Source organism: Rhododendron vialii, chromosome 8a (genome assembly GCF_030253575.1).
Source record: "Rhododendron vialii isolate Sample 1 chromosome 8a, ASM3025357v1".
Lineage (NCBI taxonomy): Eukaryota > Viridiplantae > Streptophyta > Magnoliopsida > Ericales > Ericaceae > Rhododendron > Rhododendron vialii.
The window spans coordinates 26,783,645-26,806,746 of NC_080564.1; the positions used below are offsets into that span (position 1 = coordinate 26,783,645).

The 23,102-nt window shown below is 39.5% G+C and overlaps 1 protein-coding gene and 2 long non-coding RNA genes across 3 annotated transcripts; all 3 read left to right on the forward strand.

Moving 5' to 3' along the window:
* The first annotated feature begins 2,033 nt into the window (after positions 1 to 2,033).
* Positions 2,034 to 10,853, forward strand: LOC131298995 (ankyrin repeat-containing protein BDA1-like). Its single transcript, XM_058324522.1, has 2 exons — positions 2,034 to 3,041; positions 9,853 to 10,853. Exons 1-2 carry the CDS (start codon positions 2,385 to 2,387, stop codon positions 10,684 to 10,686), a joined length of 1,491 nt encoding a protein of 496 aa, XP_058180505.1. The 5' UTR covers positions 2,034 to 2,384; the 3' UTR covers positions 10,687 to 10,853.
* A 2,486-nt stretch (positions 10,854 to 13,339) lies between these two features.
* LOC131299000 (uncharacterized) lies at positions 13,340 to 16,716 on the forward strand. The gene is made up of 3 exons (XR_009190587.1): positions 13,340 to 13,685; positions 15,061 to 15,127; positions 15,680 to 16,716. It is a non-coding gene; the product is annotated as an uncharacterized LOC131299000 (long non-coding RNA).
* A 4,346-nt stretch (positions 16,717 to 21,062) lies between these two features.
* Positions 21,063 to 22,457, forward strand: LOC131298998 (uncharacterized). The gene is made up of 2 exons (XR_009190584.1): positions 21,063 to 21,650; positions 21,842 to 22,457. It is a non-coding gene; the product is annotated as an uncharacterized LOC131298998 (long non-coding RNA).
* Positions 22,458 to 23,102: the final 645 nt, after the last annotated feature.

Below are 23,102 nucleotides of genomic sequence, written 5' to 3' on the forward strand. Positions count from 1 at the left end.
GATTATAAGTAATATGAAGACCTACATGACAAAATCACTATTTTTTTCCGCAAACTCTTTTTACTTCTCCAAAAAAAATCGCATTCCTTTTACAACATATAAAAATGTATATATACACACAACACACACATAAAGATAGATTAATAGACGAGGTGGAGGGTTTTGAGTCTATGAGGTGGTGAGTTGAATGGGCGGTTATGGGGGTTGAAATGGCGGCTGCGGTCGGCGATTGCAAAGGTAAGTTGCTTATCGGTGGTGGGTGATAACAGACAAATTTTTTTGGATTGCTTTTGTAATCTATTAAAAAAATATCTTGGATAATAATTTTTTACTTTTTGGATTTGTCCTGTTTAGATGAACTAATAATTCAAGAAAAATTTATGCAAAAACAAATAAATATGAAAAAGATTTGAATACACCATATACAAATTAGGAATATTTAAATATCCATCCTCTTTATCCATGTTATGTAAGAATTCATCCATGCCATTTTTTCATGCTTATATTTTCATCCTTTTAGTATGTGAATTACCTTTCTTACTCTTTTCACTATGATATAAATATATTATGTTGATTGCTTTCCTAATTTAGTGGGATTTGATTGGATTATGTTCCGATTTAGTGGGATTGGATTGGATTGTTTTCCTAATCGAGTGAGATTTGGTAAATTTAAATATGATTGATTACTTTTATTTTTTATCCTATCACTTTTATATTTCAAATTAAATCGCATCGAAACAATAATAATTCATGATTTTTTGGTAATTTTAATATGATTGATTATGTCATGTTTATTAAATCGGTTTCAAGCTAGATTACGAATGGTCAGGAAACGTTGAAATCGACATGGTAATTTAACCATGAAACGCTGATCACGATAACACCTATTTTGATGGTAATTTAACCATATTTCATGGAATAAGATCAATTAAAAATACAACTTTTTTGGTTAATATGTGAGCATTTTAACATGATCAATACATGTAAAAATGTGGTCAACTTATCATGTTAATTTCATAAAACATAGACAATTTATCATGTCTGATTGGCCAATACCTATAATCCAAAAAGCTAAAATGTGATCAACTTATCATGTTAATTTCATAAAATATGGCCACTTTATCACCAACACAGAAGCACGTAATACAATTCTTATCCATGAAAACATAAGAATTAGATCACCACAAACAAACCAAAGACATACCCACACCCAATCCTTTCCCTAGTGTTAAATCCCTCTAAAAGCACCAAATCCTTTCTCTGGTGCTAAATGCATCTCACAGCAACAAAGCTCTTCCCGTTCTCCGATAAAGCAAAGCTCTCCACCTCTAGCTTTAGCATCCAATTCCATCTCCCAGAAAACGATGACTGTTGTACCGCCATCAATGGAGTTAGAACCACCATATCCCCCAGCGCGCCGCAAAGCTTCTGGTGGAGGGTGGGATGGAGGACGGCGACGGAGATGCAGAGGACGACCACTTGGATGCAGCGTACAAAGACAAGGATGCGAGGGATGGTGGCAGGGATGCGGTACGTCGACAAGGATGCTCAATGGGGATGGGGACGGATTTTGCGGTGGTGATGGGCGACGGGTGGCCTTTTATGGATTCCAAAACAAATTTCAGAAATATTCAAACTTCTAATGGGGTTTCCATTTTATGGGGATCAGATTGCACTGGGAGACGTAATTCATGGGCCTAATTCATTGCCAGGACTTGAAATATTAGGATTTCATCCCAAATTTCAGTGACATATATACATAAAGGTAGTTTTGGGATTAAAAAAGAGTGAGGATGAAAACATAAGTGTCAAAATTGAGCAGGATGAAAACTTACGAAGAGTGGGTTCTGAGGATGATTCTTTAAGTCTCACGAGTAGGGGCTTTACTGTTATGCAAATATAAACCTTAAGGGTGATATTTGTAATTTATCCAACCAATTTAACACAGAGAGGCAATGGCGTTAGCCACAAGGACCTTTTAAACACAAATTTTAAACATTGGATATGAAATTGTTACAATTGGTATGTTGGGGACTAAAACGACACTCGAGTAATATTTTGGGAACCAAAAATGTCAATGTGCCATCATTCGGCCCAGGACACCAAAAGCGTGTGGGAGGCATTTGCTGATTGGAAAAGACAATTCTATTCCCCGCGTTTGGCCTTGTGGTTATCCAAATCAGGGATACAATTGAAAAAATTAGGCAAAAAAGTGGCAGCCATTCAATTGGCTTTAAAGGTGAGACAACTTTCCTCCCACCCACCCAACCCCCATACCTTTACCGAAAAACATAAAAAAAAAAAAAACTTTCCTCCCAGTACTCGTTGTGCTTTAGCATCAACTGTGTTCAGAACCATTGCAGTTTGAGCCCGACTGGGCGCAAATGGCACGGAGAATGAAGGCGGCTGCTGAAACAGGAGATATCAATGGCTTGTACGATTCAATTAAGGAGGACCCTAATGTTTTGGATAGTATAGATGCTATACCTTTCATTGATACTCCTCTACATACAGCTGTCTCGGCAGGACATACTTATTTCGCTGTAGAAATCTTGAGATTGAAGCCATCATTTGGTAGGAAGCTGAATCCAGATGGGCTAAGCTCCTTGCACCTGGCTTTGATAAATCACAAGTTTGATACGGTAAAACGACTCATAAAGTTGGACAAGGAGCTCATACGGGTCAAAGGAAAGCAAGGGGAGACTCCTTTGCATTTCATTGCCGGAAAAGAAGACATCAATACCGATCAACAACAAAGAGTACTGGATGATCGCGTTAATGCCGATCAACAACAAAAAGAACTGGATGATCATCGCATTAATACTTTGGCAGAATTCCTTATTGCTTGCCCGAATTCAATTGGGGACTTGACAAATCAAGATGAGACTGCTCTGCATATCGCCGTTAGAACAAAGAATAAAAGTGCTGTAGAAATCATATTGGGACTTATTCGAAGGATCAACAAGAGAAGATTGCTGGCCAACAAAGATGACAAAGGGAACACTGCTTTGGATTTAGCGGTGGAAAATTCACAGCTCGAGGTATGGGGTCTATCCCTCTGATTGAACTCTTTTGATTACATAACCTTATATGCTATCAAGTAATTTGCAAGAATGGAATTTTATGTGTCTTATATTATACTAGAGGCTGGGCACACACGATGCGTGTACAAGTTAGATTTTCACAACATTTGTGAAAATTTGATCAAACAATAAGTGGGAAGTATTTTTACAAAAACGTTGTGAAAATCCGACTTGCACACTCATTGCATGTGCCCCAGCCTCTAGTACTCACTGAAGTGTTTTATTGAACACGTCAAAGACAATCCATGGATCAAATAGAGGACCCATTTGACAATTTGAATTTGACAAAACTCACATTCCTCTCCCCGCATTTGCTTCTTTTACTCCCCCGCTCATCCTACTTTCTCTCAACCCAAATGCAGTAAAAAGAAGAAGAGCCGAGCGTGGTGAAGGGTAGACCCTCGCCTCCATGTCTCCCAAACCAATTCACTATTATGGCTTTGAATGTCCAAATCAAGTAAAAACAATAGAATTGTGTTCGACTCCTCCTTTTTAACCCATTCCAAATTCAAATAGTTTACTCTAGCAAAGCCATAAGTCTACTCTAGCACACAAATAAGGGAGAGAAGATTGAGAGTGGACAAACCTGAGATGGTGGAAAGGTGGGGGATTTGCCGAAATTTGCCGGAAGAAGCAGCGATGGAGAGGACGAAGAAGCAGGTAGGGACAAAACTTTTTGGCAGTTACAGCTTGAAACGTGAAGGAAATAGAACTGTGTGTGAAGAAAAGATACAAACACAATTAATTAGGAACGCTACTTAGCTGTGAAGAAAAGATACAAACACAATTAATTAGGAGCACTACGGCTAAGTAATCCAACTATGTGAAGGTAGTTTCATGAAATGGCAAACCAATTGCAGAGAGGATTACATTAAATGGGACCAATTGCAGTTGATAGGGTAACTGGGATCTCGAAATGGAGGTTGCACTTTCAGGAAGATGAAGAGTTCGTGAAATGAGAAAGAGAGTTAGTGGGAGTGGATTTTGGTAACTGCTTTGGGTAGTTACTTTTGTTATAATGGCAATTTAATCCTAACAGTTAATTTCTCTCTCTCTTTATCATGTGTAATATTGGGATTCTTTTCAGGGTAATTGTGGAAAACAAAAAGCATGACAGAGGGAGACACCAAAAGGGTGCTCTCCCTTTATATATTAGAATAGATAACGAACAGCCGGTAGTTTTGGAGAATTTTTCTTGGGAAAATACAAAAAATGGGAACTTACATGTGCATGGTTGTGAGTGAGGAGAAAGATGCTTTTGACACAGTGATGGTATAATAGTCTATCTGTATTTTGTGTTTAAAAGAGCTAACCACTTTACTCCATTGTTTATAATAGTCTATCAGAAAATTAATATCTTCGCACCGGTTCAAACGGATTGAAAATTGAAACATTTGATTTTTTTAGGCTTTTTATATATTAAAAACTATGGTGCAAAAATTAAGTGTTCAAATTTTCAATCTGTTTGAACTTGTACGAAGATCTTAATTTTTTGATCATTTTATCCTAAAGAGTCATAATTATTTTTTTTGACTTTAAGGCTTTCAATGAGAACCCTAAGAGAATCATGGAAAGAAAAATCTATGTTTCCAACCAAACGACACCGTTTTGAGGTGAAATACCAACCTTGCCATTGGTTTTGACGGAGGGAAAGAACGGCGTGAGCTGCAGGGACCATTTAAACAAAAAATTGATATTTTGGGATGCAATGTTAGCAATTGAAATATTGGTGACCAAATTGGCATGACGGAAATACTTTGGGAATCAAAAAAGTCAAAAAGCCGTTTCCAACCAAACGACACCGTTTTGAGGTGAAATACCAACTTTGCCCTTGGTTTTGATGGAGGGAAGGAACGACGTGAGTCATAGGGATTATTTAAACACAAAATTGATACTTTGAAGATGCAATGTTAGCAATTGAAGTATTGGGGACCAAAGTGGCATGGCGGAAATACTTTGGGGACTAAAAAAGTCAAAAAGCCATATTTTGTGTTTAAAAGAGCTAACCACGTTACTCCATTGTTCAGGCTTCCAAATCTCTACATAGAAATTCATTATGTTAATAAGTTAACTCCATCGCTTAGGCTTCCAAATCTATAAAAAGAAGGGATTCATTACCTTATAATAAATTGTTGAGATGTGAAGACAATTTTAGAGTTGCAGAAAAAAATGACCCGGAAGGTTTTGGGTCCCGCCCAACGCAGGTTTTAGCTTTTTTTAGGGTTTTCTAGTATTAGCTTGTTTGCGTATATAAAAGCAAAGCTAGGGCTGCCTCTTTTTGTAACTCTGACATATTTTCATCATAGTGAAACACCCCAGCACCCCGTGGACGTACGATTAAGCAATCAGCTTAAGTCGGAACCACGTAATCTCTGTGTCTTGTTCTTTTCTCTGTTTTATATTGTTTTCTATTCTTGATTTGTTCTTCGATTGTGTGTGTTTGCTTGTGGGTTTGGACGTTCGAATCCCTAACAATTGGTATCAGAGCTCCGGGTTAGGAGGTCAAGGGTTTACACAATGGCTGAAGAAAAATACAAGATCGAGAAGTTCAATGGTACAAACTATGCTTTCTGGAAGATGCAGATGGAGGATATTTTGTATCAGAAGGATCTATATCTTCTGATCAGTGGCACGAAACCAGAAAGCATAAAGCAAACAGATTGGGATATTTTGGATCGCAAAACTTTGGGGACTGTGCGAATGAGCCTCGCGCCGTCGGTTGCGTTGAATATTGCTAAAGAAAAGACTACAGCAGATTTGTTCAAAGCCCTAAAAAATATATACAAAAAACCTTCTGCGGTGAACAAGGTATATCTTATGAAAAAGTTGTTTAACCTAAAGATGTCTGAAAACTCTATTGTTGCTGAACATCTGAATGAATTTAATACGGTCACGAATCAGTTAGAATCCGTAGGTATTAATTTTGATGATGAGATTAGAGCTCTTATTCTACTATCGAGTTTGCCAGAAAGTTGGAATAGACTTGTCGTGGCAGTGAGTAATTCCTCCGGGTCTGCAACAATAAAATTGGAGGATGTTACTGGATTGATATTAGGAGGAGAGCATCGGGTGAGGATGTTGCTTCGAGTTCAGCACTTAGTACAGAGGACAGAGGCAGGTCTGCAAATAGGGGAGGCAACAAGGGCAAAGGAAGAGGGAGTTCCAAGAACAGGGGCAGGAGTAAATCTCGTAGTAGAGAAGTGAAACCTGAAGGTTGTTGGAACTGTGGTCAGATGGGGCATTGGAAGCGAGACTGTAAGGCACCACTAAAAAAGCAATAGAACAGGAATAATCAAGGGGGTAAGAACACCGTCAACGTTTCCGAGGAATCGGATAATGAAGCCTTGATTTGTTCACTGGATTCTCACGATGAGTCTTGGATTGTAGACTTGGGAGCCTCATTTCATGCTACTTCAAGCATGAATGTGCTACAAAATTATGTGCAGGGAAACTTTGGAAAAGTTTATCTGGGTGATGATGAAGCTTGCAACATAATTGGGAAAGGGGATGTGTATATGACTCATACAGACGGGACAGTACTAAAATTGAAGGATGTTAGACATGTGCCCAGTTTAACAAGGAATCTTATTTCGGTGGGTCAGTTGTTAGAGGGTGGAGTGGTCACATCGTTTACATCAGACGCTTAGAAGATGAGCAAAGGAGCACTAGTTGTGGCTCATGGTAAAAAGGAAGGAACCCTATATGCATCTTCGGGTACTTACTATAGCATCGCAGTGGCAGCATCAGTGGTTGATTGTACTACGTGGCTTCGTAGGCTGGGTCACATGAGCGAAAAGGGCAAAGGTGGCAAAGACTCTAAAATTAGAGAAGTTTGAGCTGGTTCATACAGACGTGTGGGGACCATCTCAGGTGTCTTCTCTTGGTGGCTCACGTTATTTTGTTACTTTCATTGATGACGCTACTAGAAAATTATGAGTTTATTTTCTCAAGCATAAATCTTATGTGTTTAGTGTTTTCAAGAATTGGAAAGCATTAGTTGAGAATGAAACAGGAAAGAAATTGAAATGTCTGAAATCTGATAATGGCGGCGAGTATTGTGATGGTGAGTTTGAGGCTTACTGTGCTGCAAATGGGATTCGAAAGTTAAAAATGATCCCAAAGAAGCCAAGGCAGAATGGAGTTGCTGAGCGCATGAATAGGACGATCCTAGAGCGCGCAAGGAGCATGAGGCTACATGTTGGATTACCTAAGCAATTCTGGGCTGACGCAGTAAATACAGCGGCGTATTTAATCAACAAGGGACCTTCAGTTCCTTCGAACAATGGATTGCCGAAGGAGACTTGGTCAGGTAAAGAGGTAAATTTATCCCATTTACGTGTATTTGGTTGCATGGCCTATATGCATATTGAATCGAGTGATAAGGGTAAACTTGATACTAAGTCTCGAAAGTGCGTGTTCATAGGCTATGGTACTAATAGCTATGGGTATAGGCTATATGATTTTGAAAATCGAAAAACACGCAGGAGTATGGATGTGGTATTTAATGAGTTTGTTTTGTATAGAAATAGACAGAATCAACCCGATGAGGCTAATGAAAATTCAGACTTTGTAGAGTTTAAGGGGATCCCTGATAGTATTGTCTCACAGCCTTAAGATATTAATATACAACCTACTCCACAGGCAGATCCACAGACTCCTCCACTCAGGAGGTCTATACGTACCGTTAAACCACCAATGCGTTATTCTCTTGCTTTACACTATTTGTTGTTAACTGATAGTGGTGAACCAGAATGTTTCAAGGAAGCATTGCAGGTGGAGACCAGGGGAGAGTGGGAGCGAGCAATGGATGATGAGATGGATTCTCTCTCATCAAACCAGACTTGGGACTTGGTTCAGTTGCCCAAAGGGAAAAGAGCTTTGCACAACAAATGGGTATACAGGCTTAAGGAAGAATCTGATGGGAGCAAACGGTACAAGGCGAGGTTGGTAGTAAAGGGTTTTGAGCAGAAACCAGGTATTGACTACACCGAAATCTTTTCTCCTGTGGTAAAGATTTGTACTATCAGATGTGTCCTTAATATTGTGGCTGTTGAGAACTTGCACTTAGAGTAGTTAGATGTTAAAACTGCTTTCCTCCATGGGGATTTGGAGGAGGATATTTATATGTATCAGCCAGAGGGTTATGTTGTCAAAGGGAAAGAAGATCAGGTATGTAAGCTTTGAAGGAGTCTGTATGGGTTGAAACAGGCGCCTAGGCAGTGGTATAAAAGGTTTGATACCTTTATGACAAATACGGGGTTCAGTAGATGTCATGGGGATCATTGTTGTTATTTTAAGAAGCTTGGTAAATCGTATCTCATACTTTTGTTGTACGTAGATGATATGCTTGTTGCAGGTTCAAGCATGGATGAGATTGCTAATCTCAAGGCACAGTTGTCCAGGGAGTTTACAATGAAGGATTTGGGTTCTGCGAAGAAAATCCTTGGGATGCGAATTAGTAGGGACAGGGTGAACCGAAAGTTGAAGTTGTCACAGGAGGAATATGTTGAAAAGGTACTCAAAAGGTTCAACATGGAAGATGCTAAGCCTGTTAGCACACCGTTGGCAAGTCACTTTAAGCTTTCGAGGAGAAAAGGGGCAGTAACTGATGAAGAAAAGAACTACATAGTCAAAGTTCCATGTGCCTCGGCGGTAGGCAGCTTGATGTATGCTATGGTTAGCACGAGGCCAGACATTGCTCAAGCAGTGGGAGTTGTCAGCAGGTTTATGGCAAATCCAGGCAAGGAGCAATGGGAGGCAGTCAAGTGGATTTTGCAGTATCTGAGAGGTACTTCTGATTTGGCTTTGTGTTTTGGGGGTTCTGATATTTGTTTGCAAGGATATGTGGATTCGGATTTAGCAGGGGACATTGACAGCAGGAAGAGCACTACTGGGTATGTTTTTACACTGGGGAATGCAGCGGTTGATTGGGTCTTGCGGCTACAGAAAATAGTGACTATTTCCACAAAAGAGGCGGAGTATGTTGCAGGTACAGAGGCGTGCAAGGAAATGGTATGGCTAATGAGTTTCATGAAAGAGTTGGGTAAGGAACAGGACAATTGCAAATTGTTCAGCAATTGTCAGAGTGCAATACAACTGGCAAAGAACGCAGCTTTTCATTTGAGGACTAAGCATATTGACATAAAGTATTACTTAATTCGCTCTTTGTTGGAGGATGGACAATTCACTTTGGAAAAGATTCACACAAGAGATAATCCGGCAGACATATTTACGAAGGTGGTTACTGTGGAGAAGCTGAAGTCTTGTTCAGCTTCTATGGGTCTCCAAGCTTGAGTGGGTGGGTCTCCAGGCTTGAGTGGGAGGCTGGGTGCCGGTGGTGTTAATGATAGTTGATGATTGGCTGGATGTCTGATCATGTCTTCAAGTGGGAGATTGTTTAGATGTGAAGATAATTTTAGAGTTGCAACAAAAAATGACCCGGAAGATTTTGGGTCCCGCCCAACGCAGGTTTTAGCATTTTTTAGGATTTTCTAGTATTAGCTTGCTTGCGTATATAAAAACAAAGCTAGGGCTGCCTCTTTTTGTAACTCTAACATATTTTCATCATAGTGAAACACTCCAGCACCTCGTGGACGTACAATTAAGCATCAGCTTAAGTCGGAACCACGTAATCTCTGTGTCTTGTTCTTTTCTTGTTTTATATTGTTTTCTGTTCGTGATTTGTTCTTCGATTGTGTGCGTTTGCTTGTGGGTTTAGACGTTCGAATCCCCAACATAAATTGCTGATTTGTTTGTGTGCCTTATGCAGATTGTGAAGTTATTAGTTAAAGAACCCTTTGCGAACATAAGTGCAAAGAATTTAGACAAACATACTGCACTTGATATTGCTTTGCAACGTCTTGCTGATGTTGCCAGATCGGAGAGAGCTTTAGAAAATTCATCCTGTGATGAAAACTATGCTCTTGCTAAATTTTTGAATTCGCCCGAGCGACGTTTGGAAGTACTCTATAAACAAAAGTTTTTTATGGGTAGATCAGCGACAATGGAGTTGCGTAACATTGGACTGGTGGTAGCTGTGCTAATTGCAACGGCGACCTTCACAAGTGTACTTAGCCCCCCTGGAGGGGTACACGGTGGTGACTTCAACCTCCTTTCAGATGGCGGTAATTTCAGTGCCATGGTTACGTCCAACAACAACGATAACATCAGTGTTGTTGAGGGCAACTTATTCATTAGCACTGACAATCCTGCCAAACGACATCTGTTTGATGCACAAGATTTGGAATATGGGAATGCCTTCGTCCTTTTTTACGTATTTAACACAGTTGCCTTTGTTCTCTCGGCGGCGATGATAATGTTTGTCCTCCCAGGTATACCCATATTTTTGCTACTGCATGTGGCTCTTTTATATACGATGCTGAGCTATGGGACTTCATTTTACCTCATATCACCGTCGTTTGGTTACTGTACTATTTATGTGATAGCATCCACTCTTTGTGCGTCGCTGGTTTATTGCTGTAGGATTACGATGTTTGCAATTGAAAATATCGCCAAGGGAAAACGTAGAGTTCCCTTCTACTGGTCAAAGCTTCAAGGGGAACGCCTTGTGATGCTGAATAATTTGTTGGGCAATATTAATTGAGTGATCGGTCCAAAACCAGATGCGCCAGTTGCCAAACACAACATTGGCAAGTGTGAGAGGTTGTCGTCGTTATTGTTGTTTGGTTTTCCTTTATTTGTTCTATGTAATCTTGCTTTTGTTCTGATGTATTAGATTGGACTACAAGAATAAACTATTTTTCTTCTCTCGCTTCTCTTCTCACTTTCAAATCTGTTGCTAACATGCGTGGTATTGTTGGTCCAAATAACAACCCAAGAGGGGGTGAACTGAGTACGTATCTCAAATATAATGTGTTATTAGAAGTTAATTGTGAGAATAGATTAATAAATAAACAATGATCGCAACCGATTGAGCAGGCTCCAAATATATCAACACCGCAGATTGAGCAAGCTCAGACAGAGCAGAGATTAAGGGCCACAATAATTAAAGTAGATACCGAACTTCTTCAATGGTAAGGCACAATATTACAATGAGGATCATTACCTGTCAAGAATTCAATTCATGGTCTCAAGACTCTCAACCTTTTGACTTGATGAAGACTGGACAGTAGACAAATTGCCCTTATTCTACCTCACCTAGAGTTAAGCCTGAGGCTTTTGGTAACAGTTTTTAGCCTTCCCTGGCACTTCCACTCTATTCTCGTGGCAATCTCTATAGCCAAAATTGATTAAAAAAGATTCGTGATTTTCTTATGTTCTTGAACTTCAAAACATGCTGTAGCACAGGTTATCGTACTTCAGAATGGTGTTCATTTATGTTACAGAATATAGAAGGGTACCAATAACACAAGCGGCTACCCTCATAACCTGAGCCCTAGTCCTCCAAAGTTCAAAGGGTACGTTATAGGATTTCACCCTAATTGGCACACAAAAGAGAGTTCACCCCTTAGAATAATGTATGCCTCCGGGGGCTTAACACTTGATTAAAGTACCACCAACATAGAGGGGACCCCCATCAAGAATTTGCCCTTTAATTAGTAAGTAAGTTCTTCGTATAAGTTGTATGTCTTTCAATAGTTTCTCCACACCTTTGCTTTTACGTTGTTGAAATATGTCACTGAAAAGCGTTCTTCTGTTTCTCTTCTGAGTGAAATAAACTGTGGCAAGAGAAGATGTTAAAGATCGGTTACTGTGCTCCTAGAAATGTGTTTTGCATACAATTACCGGAAAATGATCTTGAGTTTTTGGTGTTCACTTTGTAATGTACAATGTCATTGGTGGATCATGGTTTTGTTCAGCACGTCCAGCACACTCCTGCGCGTGCGCATGGATCTCACTCAACATCACGTACGCGCCACTGGATAAACCGCGCATGTGAGCTCTCTGGAACTCCGTTTGCGAGCTCTCCTAGTCTCCTTGTTTCAATGCCTGTCATGGATGACCTCAATTTTACCCATCTCTTTGAAGCAATCTCTCTCGGTGGGCCGGGCAAATGCAACACAACTAAAATAAAAAACGACTAGTACGTTGTTCAAATATAGTATAACTTTCTTGCCACATTGATCAAAAATCTCGAGCCATGTGATTATGTGAACCCTGGTCATTGAAATGGTAATCACATCGAAGGAGATCCATCTAGATGACACTGGCCAGTTAAAACCATTTGGCATCGACTAAAATAATGACTACCTGAAGACTAGCTAGGACTTGGGTCTTTGTATAATATTTTCCTTCACCTACCTGAAGACTAGCGAGGACTTGTGTCTTAATATAATATTTTCCTTCACAAAAGTGATAACTTTCCTCCCACTCGTAATTGTGCTTTAGTATCTTAGGCTGGTACGAGTCAATAATTAAGGACCCTAATGTTTTGGATCGTATAGATGCATGTAAGCCTGTCAATGGACCGGATTCGATCTGAAAAATTCGATCCGAATCCGATAATGTCGATCCGATAATCCGAATCCAATAATCCAAATACGGATCGGATCGGATTAAATCCGTAAACAATCCGATCCAAAATTTTATTTTTAAAAATACTGTAAATTTTTATTTTGAAAAAAAAAATTTTAAGAAGCTATATTTTTATCGGATCGGATCCGAATTTTTCGAATTCAAGTCTTATCGAATTTGAATTTATTGGATCCGACCTACTAACAGGCCTAGATGCATGCGATACCTTTTGTTTGATACTCCTCTACACGCAGCCGCCTCAGCGCCGGACATGTTGATTTCGCTATAGAAATCTTGAGATTGAAGCCATCATTTGGTAGGAAGCTAAACCCAGATGGATTAAGCTCTTAAGCTCCTTGCACCTGGCTTTGATAACATATTAGGTTTTGCACATATATTATTGGTTAATACATCAACCGGTAAAATTAAACGTTGTGTTTGGTTGAGAGTTTAGTTTAGTTTAGTTTTGGTAGTGGGATTGAAGATAGGGGTAATGATTGGAAAGAGATAGAGAGAGATGTGAAAGTAATAATTGGAATAATAAGATAATGATTGGAGAAAGAAGTAGGGTAATGATTGAAAAACAAAACTAAAACAAAACTAAAATGACAAACGAACAAAAACAAAATAATTTCTGAGCACCCTATTACAAATTTCTAGAGCCGCTACTGGCTCCACGCCCATACCAATTACTGCCGATCGAAAGTCTCCCCACTGCTCAGATGGGGACTGCTCCACATGGCCTTGTGTTAGCACCTTGATTTCCAAGGCTTGCTAAGCTTGGCTAGTGGTGGCACCTTGCACCCTAGCCAACCGATGGAAACTAAGGCATGAGGCAGGCATGTCTTTTCAAGGTGACCCGATGGTGTCGGTTGGTGTCGACACTAGTCCTGTAACACCCTTTATTTATGAGGTGTTTTCATGTCATAAATAAAAAAATAACAGAGAGAAAACCCAAAGGGGCTTCTGTCTTCTGCGTTAGGGGAGAGAGAGAGAGAGAGAGAGAGAGAGAGAGAGAGAGAGAGAGAGAGAGAGAGAGAGAGAGAGAGAGAGAGAGAGAGAGAGAATCGGACGGAGAAGAAGAGAGGAAGAGGAGTTAGGATTTGAAGCCGTTTATCTTGAATTAAGGTTTGATCTTGTTAATTCTTGCTTCCTAGTTCTTGATTCCACACTTCTCTTGCTTCAATTCATGTCTTAGCTTGGTGTATGCATGCTGATTTGGGTGTGTTTTGAGTTGTTGAGATGGGTTTTTGGGAGAATTTCGTGGGGGTTGTGACTGCTGTCAAAACCTAGAAAATCTGCAGAACAGGGTCTCGGTTTTTGGGGATTTCCGTCTTCTTAAACTCAGAATTGAGTCTTGGTTCCTTCTTATGAAATAAAGTAGACTTGAGGCTTGTTCTTTTGCGCCTAGAATCACAAGAAATCGTTAAGAATTCAATTTATAGTGATTTTTAGAATACTGCTCTGCAATCTGGAAATCTGGGAAGCTTACAGAGCTGCATGTTTCATCATTTTTTTTTAGTTAAACGACTCTCCTAGTTATGGGTCCTTGTGAGTCTGAAATATTGATAAGTTGGTGACGTTTTGGCGTTGAAATTACTAAAAAGTATGCAGTATTCAATTTTTAATGAATTTTCGAACACGGACTGTTCTGCTGGAAATTGTGCTCCGCTGCACAGAATTTCTGAGTTTGAAAGTGATTTTGACTAGGTTTCTTCATTGTGAAAAATCTGAAAAAATTCAGGGATGAACGTTGGTGTGTGGTAATGGTGTGTACCAAATTTGGGATTTATTAGATGCATATTCTAAGTTTGGCGGATTTTATAAGTTGATGTGTCCTTGCTGAGTTTTGTATTTGCTGCACTGATACATTTTGAGAAAATGATCATATCTTTTAGCTCGAGTATCGGGTTAGTGCACGGGTTGTTGATTCTGAAACTAGACTCGTATGTATTTTGGAATATGTAAAGGTTGTGGTTTAGTTTGTACCAGGTTAAATCAGTTTTTGATTTGAAGTTGATAGACGTGCTGAATCTGTGATTTTGAATAGATTTTTGTGTAACTTTGGACGAGCATAACTTTGTCGTCCGGACTCCGTTTTTAACAAATTTTATATCAAAATTCATGTACCGGAGGTGTACTTTCTAATGGTGGTGGTTTCATAATCTGGTTTTAACCCTATAAGAAGTTATAGGTCGAAATACAACAGGATGGTCATGGTTTCAAATCGATTTTAAGAGTTATATCATATTTATACTCTTACGTTTGATTGGGAGCACTTCTAAGCCTTAAGATGGACATATTTGTATTTGTTGGGTATTGTCTAATACCTTATTAGGTTTATAATTTGGTATCAAATGATTGGTAAATGGTTTAGGGGTGTTGGTGGCATTATTAACCTCATTTGACACTTGTTAGCATGATGAATGTATTATGGGGTGTACCATATATTTACTTAAACATTCCAAGGGATTCATATGCTGATATGGTAGCTTGTGGTTAGGTAACAAGCCGGTCAAATAGGAGGTGCCGAAACCGTAAGTTTGGTGTATAACTCGGTCGATGCAAAGGTGAGTGTGTCTGATATGGTTATCTTTAATGAGATATTGCTGTAATGGTGAATGTATATCATGCTATTGTTGTTTAGCTTATGATATGTGAGAGTTTGATTCATAGATGTTGTTCTATATTGAATTGAACTTGAATGTTGGCTTAGTGCCCGATGATTGGCTTTATGCCAAAAGGCTTTTATGCCTTAAATTATTGGCTGTGTGCCCAGTGATTGGCTTTATGCGATATGGCTTTATGCCTTAAACTATTGGCTGTGTGCCCGGTGATTGGCTTAATGCCAAAAGGCTTATGCCTTAAATTATTGGCTGCTTATCTGGTGTTACTTTTTTATTTCTCGATAAACTGTTGACAAGTTGAGATTATCTTTTAGCTGTTGGATATTACTGTTATGTTGTATTTGGAGGATGTGGTGATTATATCTGTTACGTACATTTGAGTATCTCAGAAATGTTGAGAATTTATATTTTGGTTGTTATTTATTCGGTTGTTGCTATATTTTGTTGAGCATTTCTATATCTCACACACTCTGGCTTTCCTTTTTGGTCTGCCAGGTAGCAGGTTGCGTAGAGTGGGTCCACTACCGGTCAACGTGTTGAGAAGTGTTTGGGCTAGCGTCAGATGATGTGGATAAGCGAGTTGGTTGTAGGTAGTGAACCAAAAAGTTGATTTTTATAAGTAAAAAATATGTTGTTGGTGGATGTGTTGAAGTTTAGAATTTTTAAAGTATTGTAAAACTATATTGTGATTTAGTTGTGCGAGGTCATGGTTGGTTGGTCGATACGTCGACTCATTTTTATGTTAAGGTGATAAGTCTTCCGCTGGGTGTTATTCTGACAGGTTGTGAGGTGTGGTTCAGTTTTTGGTGTGGAATGTCACGTGGTCGCGTCGACTCGGGCCCACATTGGGTGCCGTTTGCGGGGCGGGGCGTGACAGCTTGGTATCAGAGCTAGTACGATCTAGTCTCTGTGTTGAGAGTCGATTGGGGGTTTGGTAGTGGACCATATGGTGTTGTGTCTGTCGAGTAGGGGTTAGTGGGTGACTAACGTGTCCGTATTTAATACTTAGCACTATGTTGTTATTGGTGGTTTGAATTGTTGAAACAGGTTATTGATATTGCTCAGTTCATGGAGCAGCAAATGGTAATTATTCCATGGCAGATTGCGCTGGCACTGGCAGTGTCTTATGTGGGTCGTGTTCTGTGTGTTAGAATTAAATGGACTGAAGGGTTCATGGCATTATAGAGAGTATGTGCTAATGCGTGTCAAGGAGCCCAGGCTTTGCTGGATATGGTGATAGGTATTTTCAATATTGAATGACGTTGGGTGTAGGTAACAGTAGATGTGTGGTTAAAATTAATCACTCTGTTATTAATACTTTATGTGCACTTAGAGTAATTATATGCTTTTGTAAGATGCGATTTATGTTGTAATGAGAAGGTTGTATTGTTATGTGGTGTGTCAACCTTGCTATAGTGTAGGTTAGTGGTGGGGAGACTCTTGAAAATTGGAGCTTACAGACTAGTGAAGCTAATTTGAATTTGAAATATTAGCATTAAAGTTGTAAGTTTTGGTGGTGAATTTGAGGAGACCTTGAAAAAAAAAAAAGGGGTGTGAATCTTTAGAAGCTATATTGCTTCATTGATGTGTGGTTGGGTATGTGTCTAGTATGTGCATGCGAAGGAGGTGACATACACATAGAGATATATACACATAGAGATATATGTAGTACTAGATACAAGGTTTGAGATGGTTGTTATCCATCCGTTGTGTGGGAAGTATTAACTATTATAGAAGTTGAAAACTTTTGAAATGAGTTGAGCGGGTGTGGAGAACGTTGAACTTTCTAAAAAAAAAAGAATTGTGGGTATGTACACATCTAATGTAGTAATGTTTTTGGGCATAGTGCCTAAGGAAATGATGTGGGGTTGTAAATACTTTCGTTTAGTTGAAAGGATCAAATAAGGTGGAAGTTGAGAATCTTACAGATGACGGTTTTGTGTTGCCTTGAGTTGGGTGTATTCAATAACGTTATAATCTTATTTATGGGAATTTGAATAAATAGTGATGTGTATCGATGTACTATTGCATTTGGTTATGTGTTCTTAAGTGACATGTAAAGTATTGAGTATGTGGATACATGTGATGTGAGTACGTGGGTATATGTGTTATAAGTTGATAAATGTAGATAGAAAACATAATGGTTTATTGTTACGTGAAGATGGTTATATTGGTTCTATGTGAACTAGTATATGGTTTTGGTTGTCTATCAGGTGATAGGTGTAAGTGAGTATTATTCGATATCTTATTACCTATACGAATGAGTGTTAAAAGGGTTGGTGAGATAGTCGTCGGATGTAGTGTTAATGAGTGAAATGGTTGCCTAATGGTCGGAGTAGTGAGTTTGGAAGGAATAGAGAGTCATGTTCTGGGCGATGGGAATTAGTTGGAAAATAGGAGCAGATACAAATGGTAACTGTGAATGGTTGATATTACAAAGTGGGAGCTGTGTTTTAGGCTCTAATTTGTTTAACGGGGTTTGAATGGTGCAAGTTAGAGAGATGCAAGTTTGACTGTGATTGAATAGTATTGAAAAAGTGGGCAATGTCTATAAACAGTTGCAAGGATTAGATGAGAAATGGGTTAACTTCGCGGAAGTGAAATTGAAGCAGATTGCAGGTGATCTTGAAAACCATTATGAGAAAATGGGACAGGTATAACCTTTATTTGTTGTTTGATTTGATAACATGATCATGCATTATGGTTTCGTGTCAGAGTCAGTCCAGTCGACTGGAGCGTCAGTGGTGTTGTGATGAAATAGGCAACGTGCCTATCAAATCATGATACATCTTACATATTGTCATATTCGCATGCCATCAATGATATATATGTTGCGGACTAACCTTGTTTTGAAGGGACACGTTACAACAAAACTGAGTTCGGGTTTCTGAAACAAAATTCGGAGATGGTATAGAGTTGACAGTGGGACATGGAATAGTGTTGGGATTTTTGATTCTGATGGAGTAATGGATTCACCTAGATCCATCTAGAGGATGGTAAGACAAGTGATATGGTACAATTAGGCGTTTGAAATGTTAGGGTGGATGATGTTGGGGTCTATGAGGGAGTGCATGGAGAAAGTGGGTTAAATAAAGCACAAATGGTTGCTAAGATCAGAGAAGAAATCTTAAGTGATAATTAGGCTACTGTAGCAACAGGTTTTGTGATGGGTTGATGGTTAGGAAGTTAAGTGGGCTATTGATATGTATTAATATGCGTTGGGTTGGATTGTATATTAGTAGTATATACAAAATTTCTTGAGGTTTTGTTCGTGTGGGATAGATGTGATTGTGTTGGTGTATCTGAGTGATAAAATGGTCAGTAGAGCATGATTATATAATACACATATAATGTTGTTTTGAGATTGGTGTTTGTTGGTAAATCAAGTAGCGATAATGTGCTGGTTGATACTACGAGATTAAAAATTACTTTTCTAAAAGGTAATACTCATGTATTGAGAATGCGTGTTAATGTGGTGGTCATGGTGGTTTAGAAATTTGGTACCGTGATGAGAGTTGAGGGCCACAGGTTCTTTTTGAGAGGATAAATTGGTATTATGTTAGTACCTGCAAGACTCATATAATTATTTTTGTCGAAAGTCGATGTGAAACAAGAAAGTTTGAAATATAAATCATAAGGGTGTTATTTTTCTGTATGTCTTGTGTCATAAAGACATGGTTAACAAAGGAGAGATTTGGTTGGAGATGAAGGTAAATGAGAATGGATTACAACCGTGTATTTGAAAGAGTGGCTGATTTGAGGTTTCGTCTGTATGCATTGTCTTTTGAAAAGTGCTGCACATATCAAGGTATTATGAAGTTGTGTAGTTAACGATTTATTTGCTTATGATGATGGTGTTGCTAGGATTGGTCATGGGACAAGATTGTTTTAATAACCTATTGGTTCTGGTTGTCGCTATTGGCTCTAATTTCGAGGACGAAATTCCTAAGAGGGGGAGAGTGTAACACCCTTTATTTATGAGATGTTTTCATGTCATACTTTAGTAACTTAAAGGGCTAAAGTGCATTTTTTTTTAAGAGCTGTGCATGTGTGCCGTGTGTTGGTGAGGTATGTGTGTGAGGTGTATCTTAAAAAAATAACAGAGAGAAAACCCAAAGGGGCTTCTGTCTTCTGCGTTAGGGGGGAGAGAGAGAGAGAGAGAGAATCGGACGGAGAAGAAGAGAGGAAGAGGAGTTAGGATTTGAAGCCGTTTATCTTGAATTAAGGTTTGATCTTGTTAATTCTTGCTTCCTAGTTCTTGATTCCACACTTCTCTTGCTTCAATTCATGTCTTAGCTTGGTGTATGCATGCTGATTTGGGTGTGTTTTGAGTTGTTGAGATGGGTTTTTGGGAGAATTTCGTGGGGGTTGTGACTGCTGTCCAAACCTAGAAAATCTGCAGAACAGGGTCTCGGTTTTTGGGGATTTCCGTCTTCTTAAACTTAGAATTGAGTCTTGGTTCCTTCTTGGGTGTGTTTTGAGTTGTTGAGATGGGTTTTTGGGAGAATTTCGTGGGGGTTGTGACTGCTGTCAAAACCTAGAAAATCTGCAGAACAGGGTCTCGGTTTTTGGGGATTTCCGTCTTCTTAAACTCAGAATTGAGTCTTGGTTCCTTCTTATGAAATAAAGTAGACTTGAGGCTTTTTCTTTTGCCCCTAGAATCACAAGAAATCGTTAAGAATTCAATTTATAGTGATTTTTAGAATACTGCTCTGCAATCTGGAAATCTGGGCAGCTTACAGAGCTGCATGTTTCATCATTTTTTTTTTAGTTAAACGACTCTCCTAGTTATGGGTCCTTGTGAGTCTGAAATATTGATAAGTTGGTGACGTTTTGGCGTTGAAACTACTATAAAGTATGCAGTATTCAATTTTTAATGAATTTTCGAACACGGACTGTTCTGCTGGAAATTGTGCTCCGCTGCACAGAATTTCTGAGTTTGAAAGTGATTTTGACTAGGTTTCTTCATTGTGAAAAATCTGGAAAAATTCAGGAATGAACGTTGGTGTGTGGTAATGGTGTGTACCAAATTTGGGATTTATTAGATGCATATTCTAAGTTTGGCGGATTTTATAAGTTGATGTGTCCTTGCTGAGTTTTGTATTTGCTGCACTGATACATTTTGAGAAAATGATCATATCTTTTAGCTCGAGTATCGGGTTAGTGCACGGGTTGTTGATTCTGAAACTAGACTCGTATGTATTTTGGAATATGTAAAGGTTGTGGTTTAGTTTGTACCGGGTTAAATCAGTTTTTGATTTGAAGTTGATAGACGTGCTGAATCTGTGATTTTGAATAGATTTTTGTGTAACTTTGGACGAGCATAACTTTGTCGTTCGGACTCCGTTTTTAACAAATTTTATATCAAAATTCATGTACCGGAGGTGTACTTTCTAATGGTGGTGGTTTCATAATCTGGTTTTAACCCTATAAGAAGTTATAGGTCGAAATACAACAGGATGGTCATGGTTTCAAATCGATTTTAAGAGTTATATCATATTTATACTCTTACGTTTGATTGGGAGCACTTCTAAGCCTTAAGATGGACATATTTGTATTTGTTGGGTATTGTCTAATACCTTATTAGGTTTATAATTTGGTATCAAATGATTGGTAAATGGTTTAGGGGTGTTGGTGGCATTATTAACCTCATTTGACACTTGTTAGCATGATGAATGTATTATGGGGTGTACCATATATTTACTTAAACATTCCAAGGGATTCATATGCTGATATGGTAGCTTGTGGTTAGGTAACAAGCCGGTCAAATAGGAGGTGCCGAAACCGTAAGTTTGGTGTATAACTCGGTCGATGCAAAGGTGAGTGTGTCTGATATGGTTATCTTTAATGAGATATTGCTGTAATGGTGAATGTATATCATGCTATTGTTGTTTAGCTTATGATATGTGAGAGTTTGATTCATAGATGTTGTTCTATATTGAATTGAACTTGAATGTTGGCTTAGTGCCCGATGATTGGCTTTATGCCAAAAGGCTTTTATGCCTTAAATTATTGGCTGTGTGCCCAGTGATTGGCTTTATGCGATATGGCTTTATGCCTTAAACTATTGGCTGTGTGCCCGGTGATTGGCTTAATGCCAAAAGGCTTATGCCTTAAATTATTGGCTGCTTATCTGGTGTTACTTTTTTATTTCTCGATAAACTGTTGACAAGTTGAGATTATCTTTTAGCTGTTGGATATTACTGTTATGTTGTATTTGGAGGATGTGGTGATTATATCTGTTACGTACATTTGAGTATCTCAGATATGTTGAGAATTTATATTTTGGTTGTTATTTATTCGGTTGTTGCTATATTTTGTTGAGCATTTCTATATCTCACACACTCTGGCTTTCCTTTTTGGTCTGCCAGGTAGCAGGTTGCGTAGAGTGGGTCCACTACCGGTCAACGTGTTGAGAAGTGTTTGGGCTAGCGTCAGATGATGTGGATAAGCGAGTTGGTTGTAGGTAGTGAACCAAAAAGTTGATTTTTATAAGTAAAAAATATGTTGTTGGTGGATTTGTTGAAGTTTAGAATTTTTAAAGTATTGTAAAACTATATTGTGATTTAGTTGTGCGAGGTCATGGTTGGTTGGTCGATACGTCGACTCATTTTTATGTTAAGGTGATAAGTCTTCCGCTGGGTATTATGCTGACAGGTTGTGAGGTGTGGTTCAGTTTTTGGTGTGGAATGTCACGTGGTCGCGTCGACTCGGGCCCACATTGGGTGCCGTTTGCGGGGCGGGGCGTGACAAGTCCGTTGGGCAAGTGGCAGCTGGGATGCAAGTGATAGCCCGATGATTATTGGGGCATGGATGCTAAACGGGAAGCTAGCTTGTGGGACAATGCAATCAGAAAATGGCTAAGTATTTGGAGCTGGGTTGGATCACGAAATTGGCCAGGCAGCCTTGATTGGGATCAGGCAAAACGGTTATTGACGGTTACTACATTCTGCACAAGTCGCTGGCAGGCAGGGACAGGTGTCCCCAGCAGAATCGGGCAGTTATTAGCAGTTATTGCCAGGCAGTTTTACTTTCCTATGTGCTGGCAGCTTGTGGCTGTGCCAGCACAACCCTAGGGCAGTTGGGGGTGTCAACTGCAGATCATGGGGCCACCCCATGATCCCATTTCACTTAGTGGCCACGTTTTATTGATTGTAGCCTTATAAAGGCACTGCATTTTCGAGTCTAAGGCAGAGGGATGTTCTGTCTAGTACTCTAAGTGTTTTCCTTGTATTGTCGGTGCAATAAAAGGTTGGGAACGGGTTCCTGTAAACGGTGTGCGTGCTAGACTTCATTCAAACTCGTGTGTGTGTGTTTTACTGTGGGCTGAGACCAAGTCTTGCTGGGAAACTTGGTGCCATCACGGGCAGAATCTGTAGGCGAAATTCAGCCCCGTGACAGTTGGTATCAGAGCTTCGGTTGGAGTTATGGCTGCGAATGCGGCTCTGGATGCAGTTCGGGAACGTGTTAAACAGTTGGAAGATCTCGTGGGTATTGATGATTCTGATGAGGGCGTTACCTTGGTTGATCGATTGGAAGTTGTGTTGGCTTCGGTTCAATCTCAGAAAACCGAACACGAAGCACACGTTGCTCAGACGGAAACCAGGTTTACAGAGGTGTTGAATGATATGACCAAACTCTCGGATGTCATGAAGGAAAGAGTTTCCAACTTGGAGTCGGAATTGGTGGTGGTAAAGAGGGCCTTTCTTGGCCGCCCCGAAAGTTTCGATGCTCGTGTTAGCATGAAAGTTCCTGAACCAAAGGCTTTCGGTGGTGCCCGAAATGCCAAAGAGTTGGAGAACTTCCTCTGGGATATGGAGCAGTACTTCTCTGCTGCTCGTGTTCCAGTGGGAGATCGGGTGACGATAACTACTATGTATCTCGCTGGAGACGCTAAGCTCTGGTGGAGAACTCGATC

What these genes read in the sequence shown, in the direction of transcription:
- LOC131298995 (XM_058324522.1), top strand. Translation starts at nt 2,385, where the DNA reads ATGGCACGGAGAATGAAGGCGGCTGCTGAAACAGGAGATATCAATGGC. An exon ending in TGGAAAATTCACAGCTCGAG is followed by an intron (nt 3,042 to 9,852) that starts GTATGGGGTCTA and finishes TGCCTTATGCAG; the next exon opens with ATTGTGAAGTTATTAGTTAA.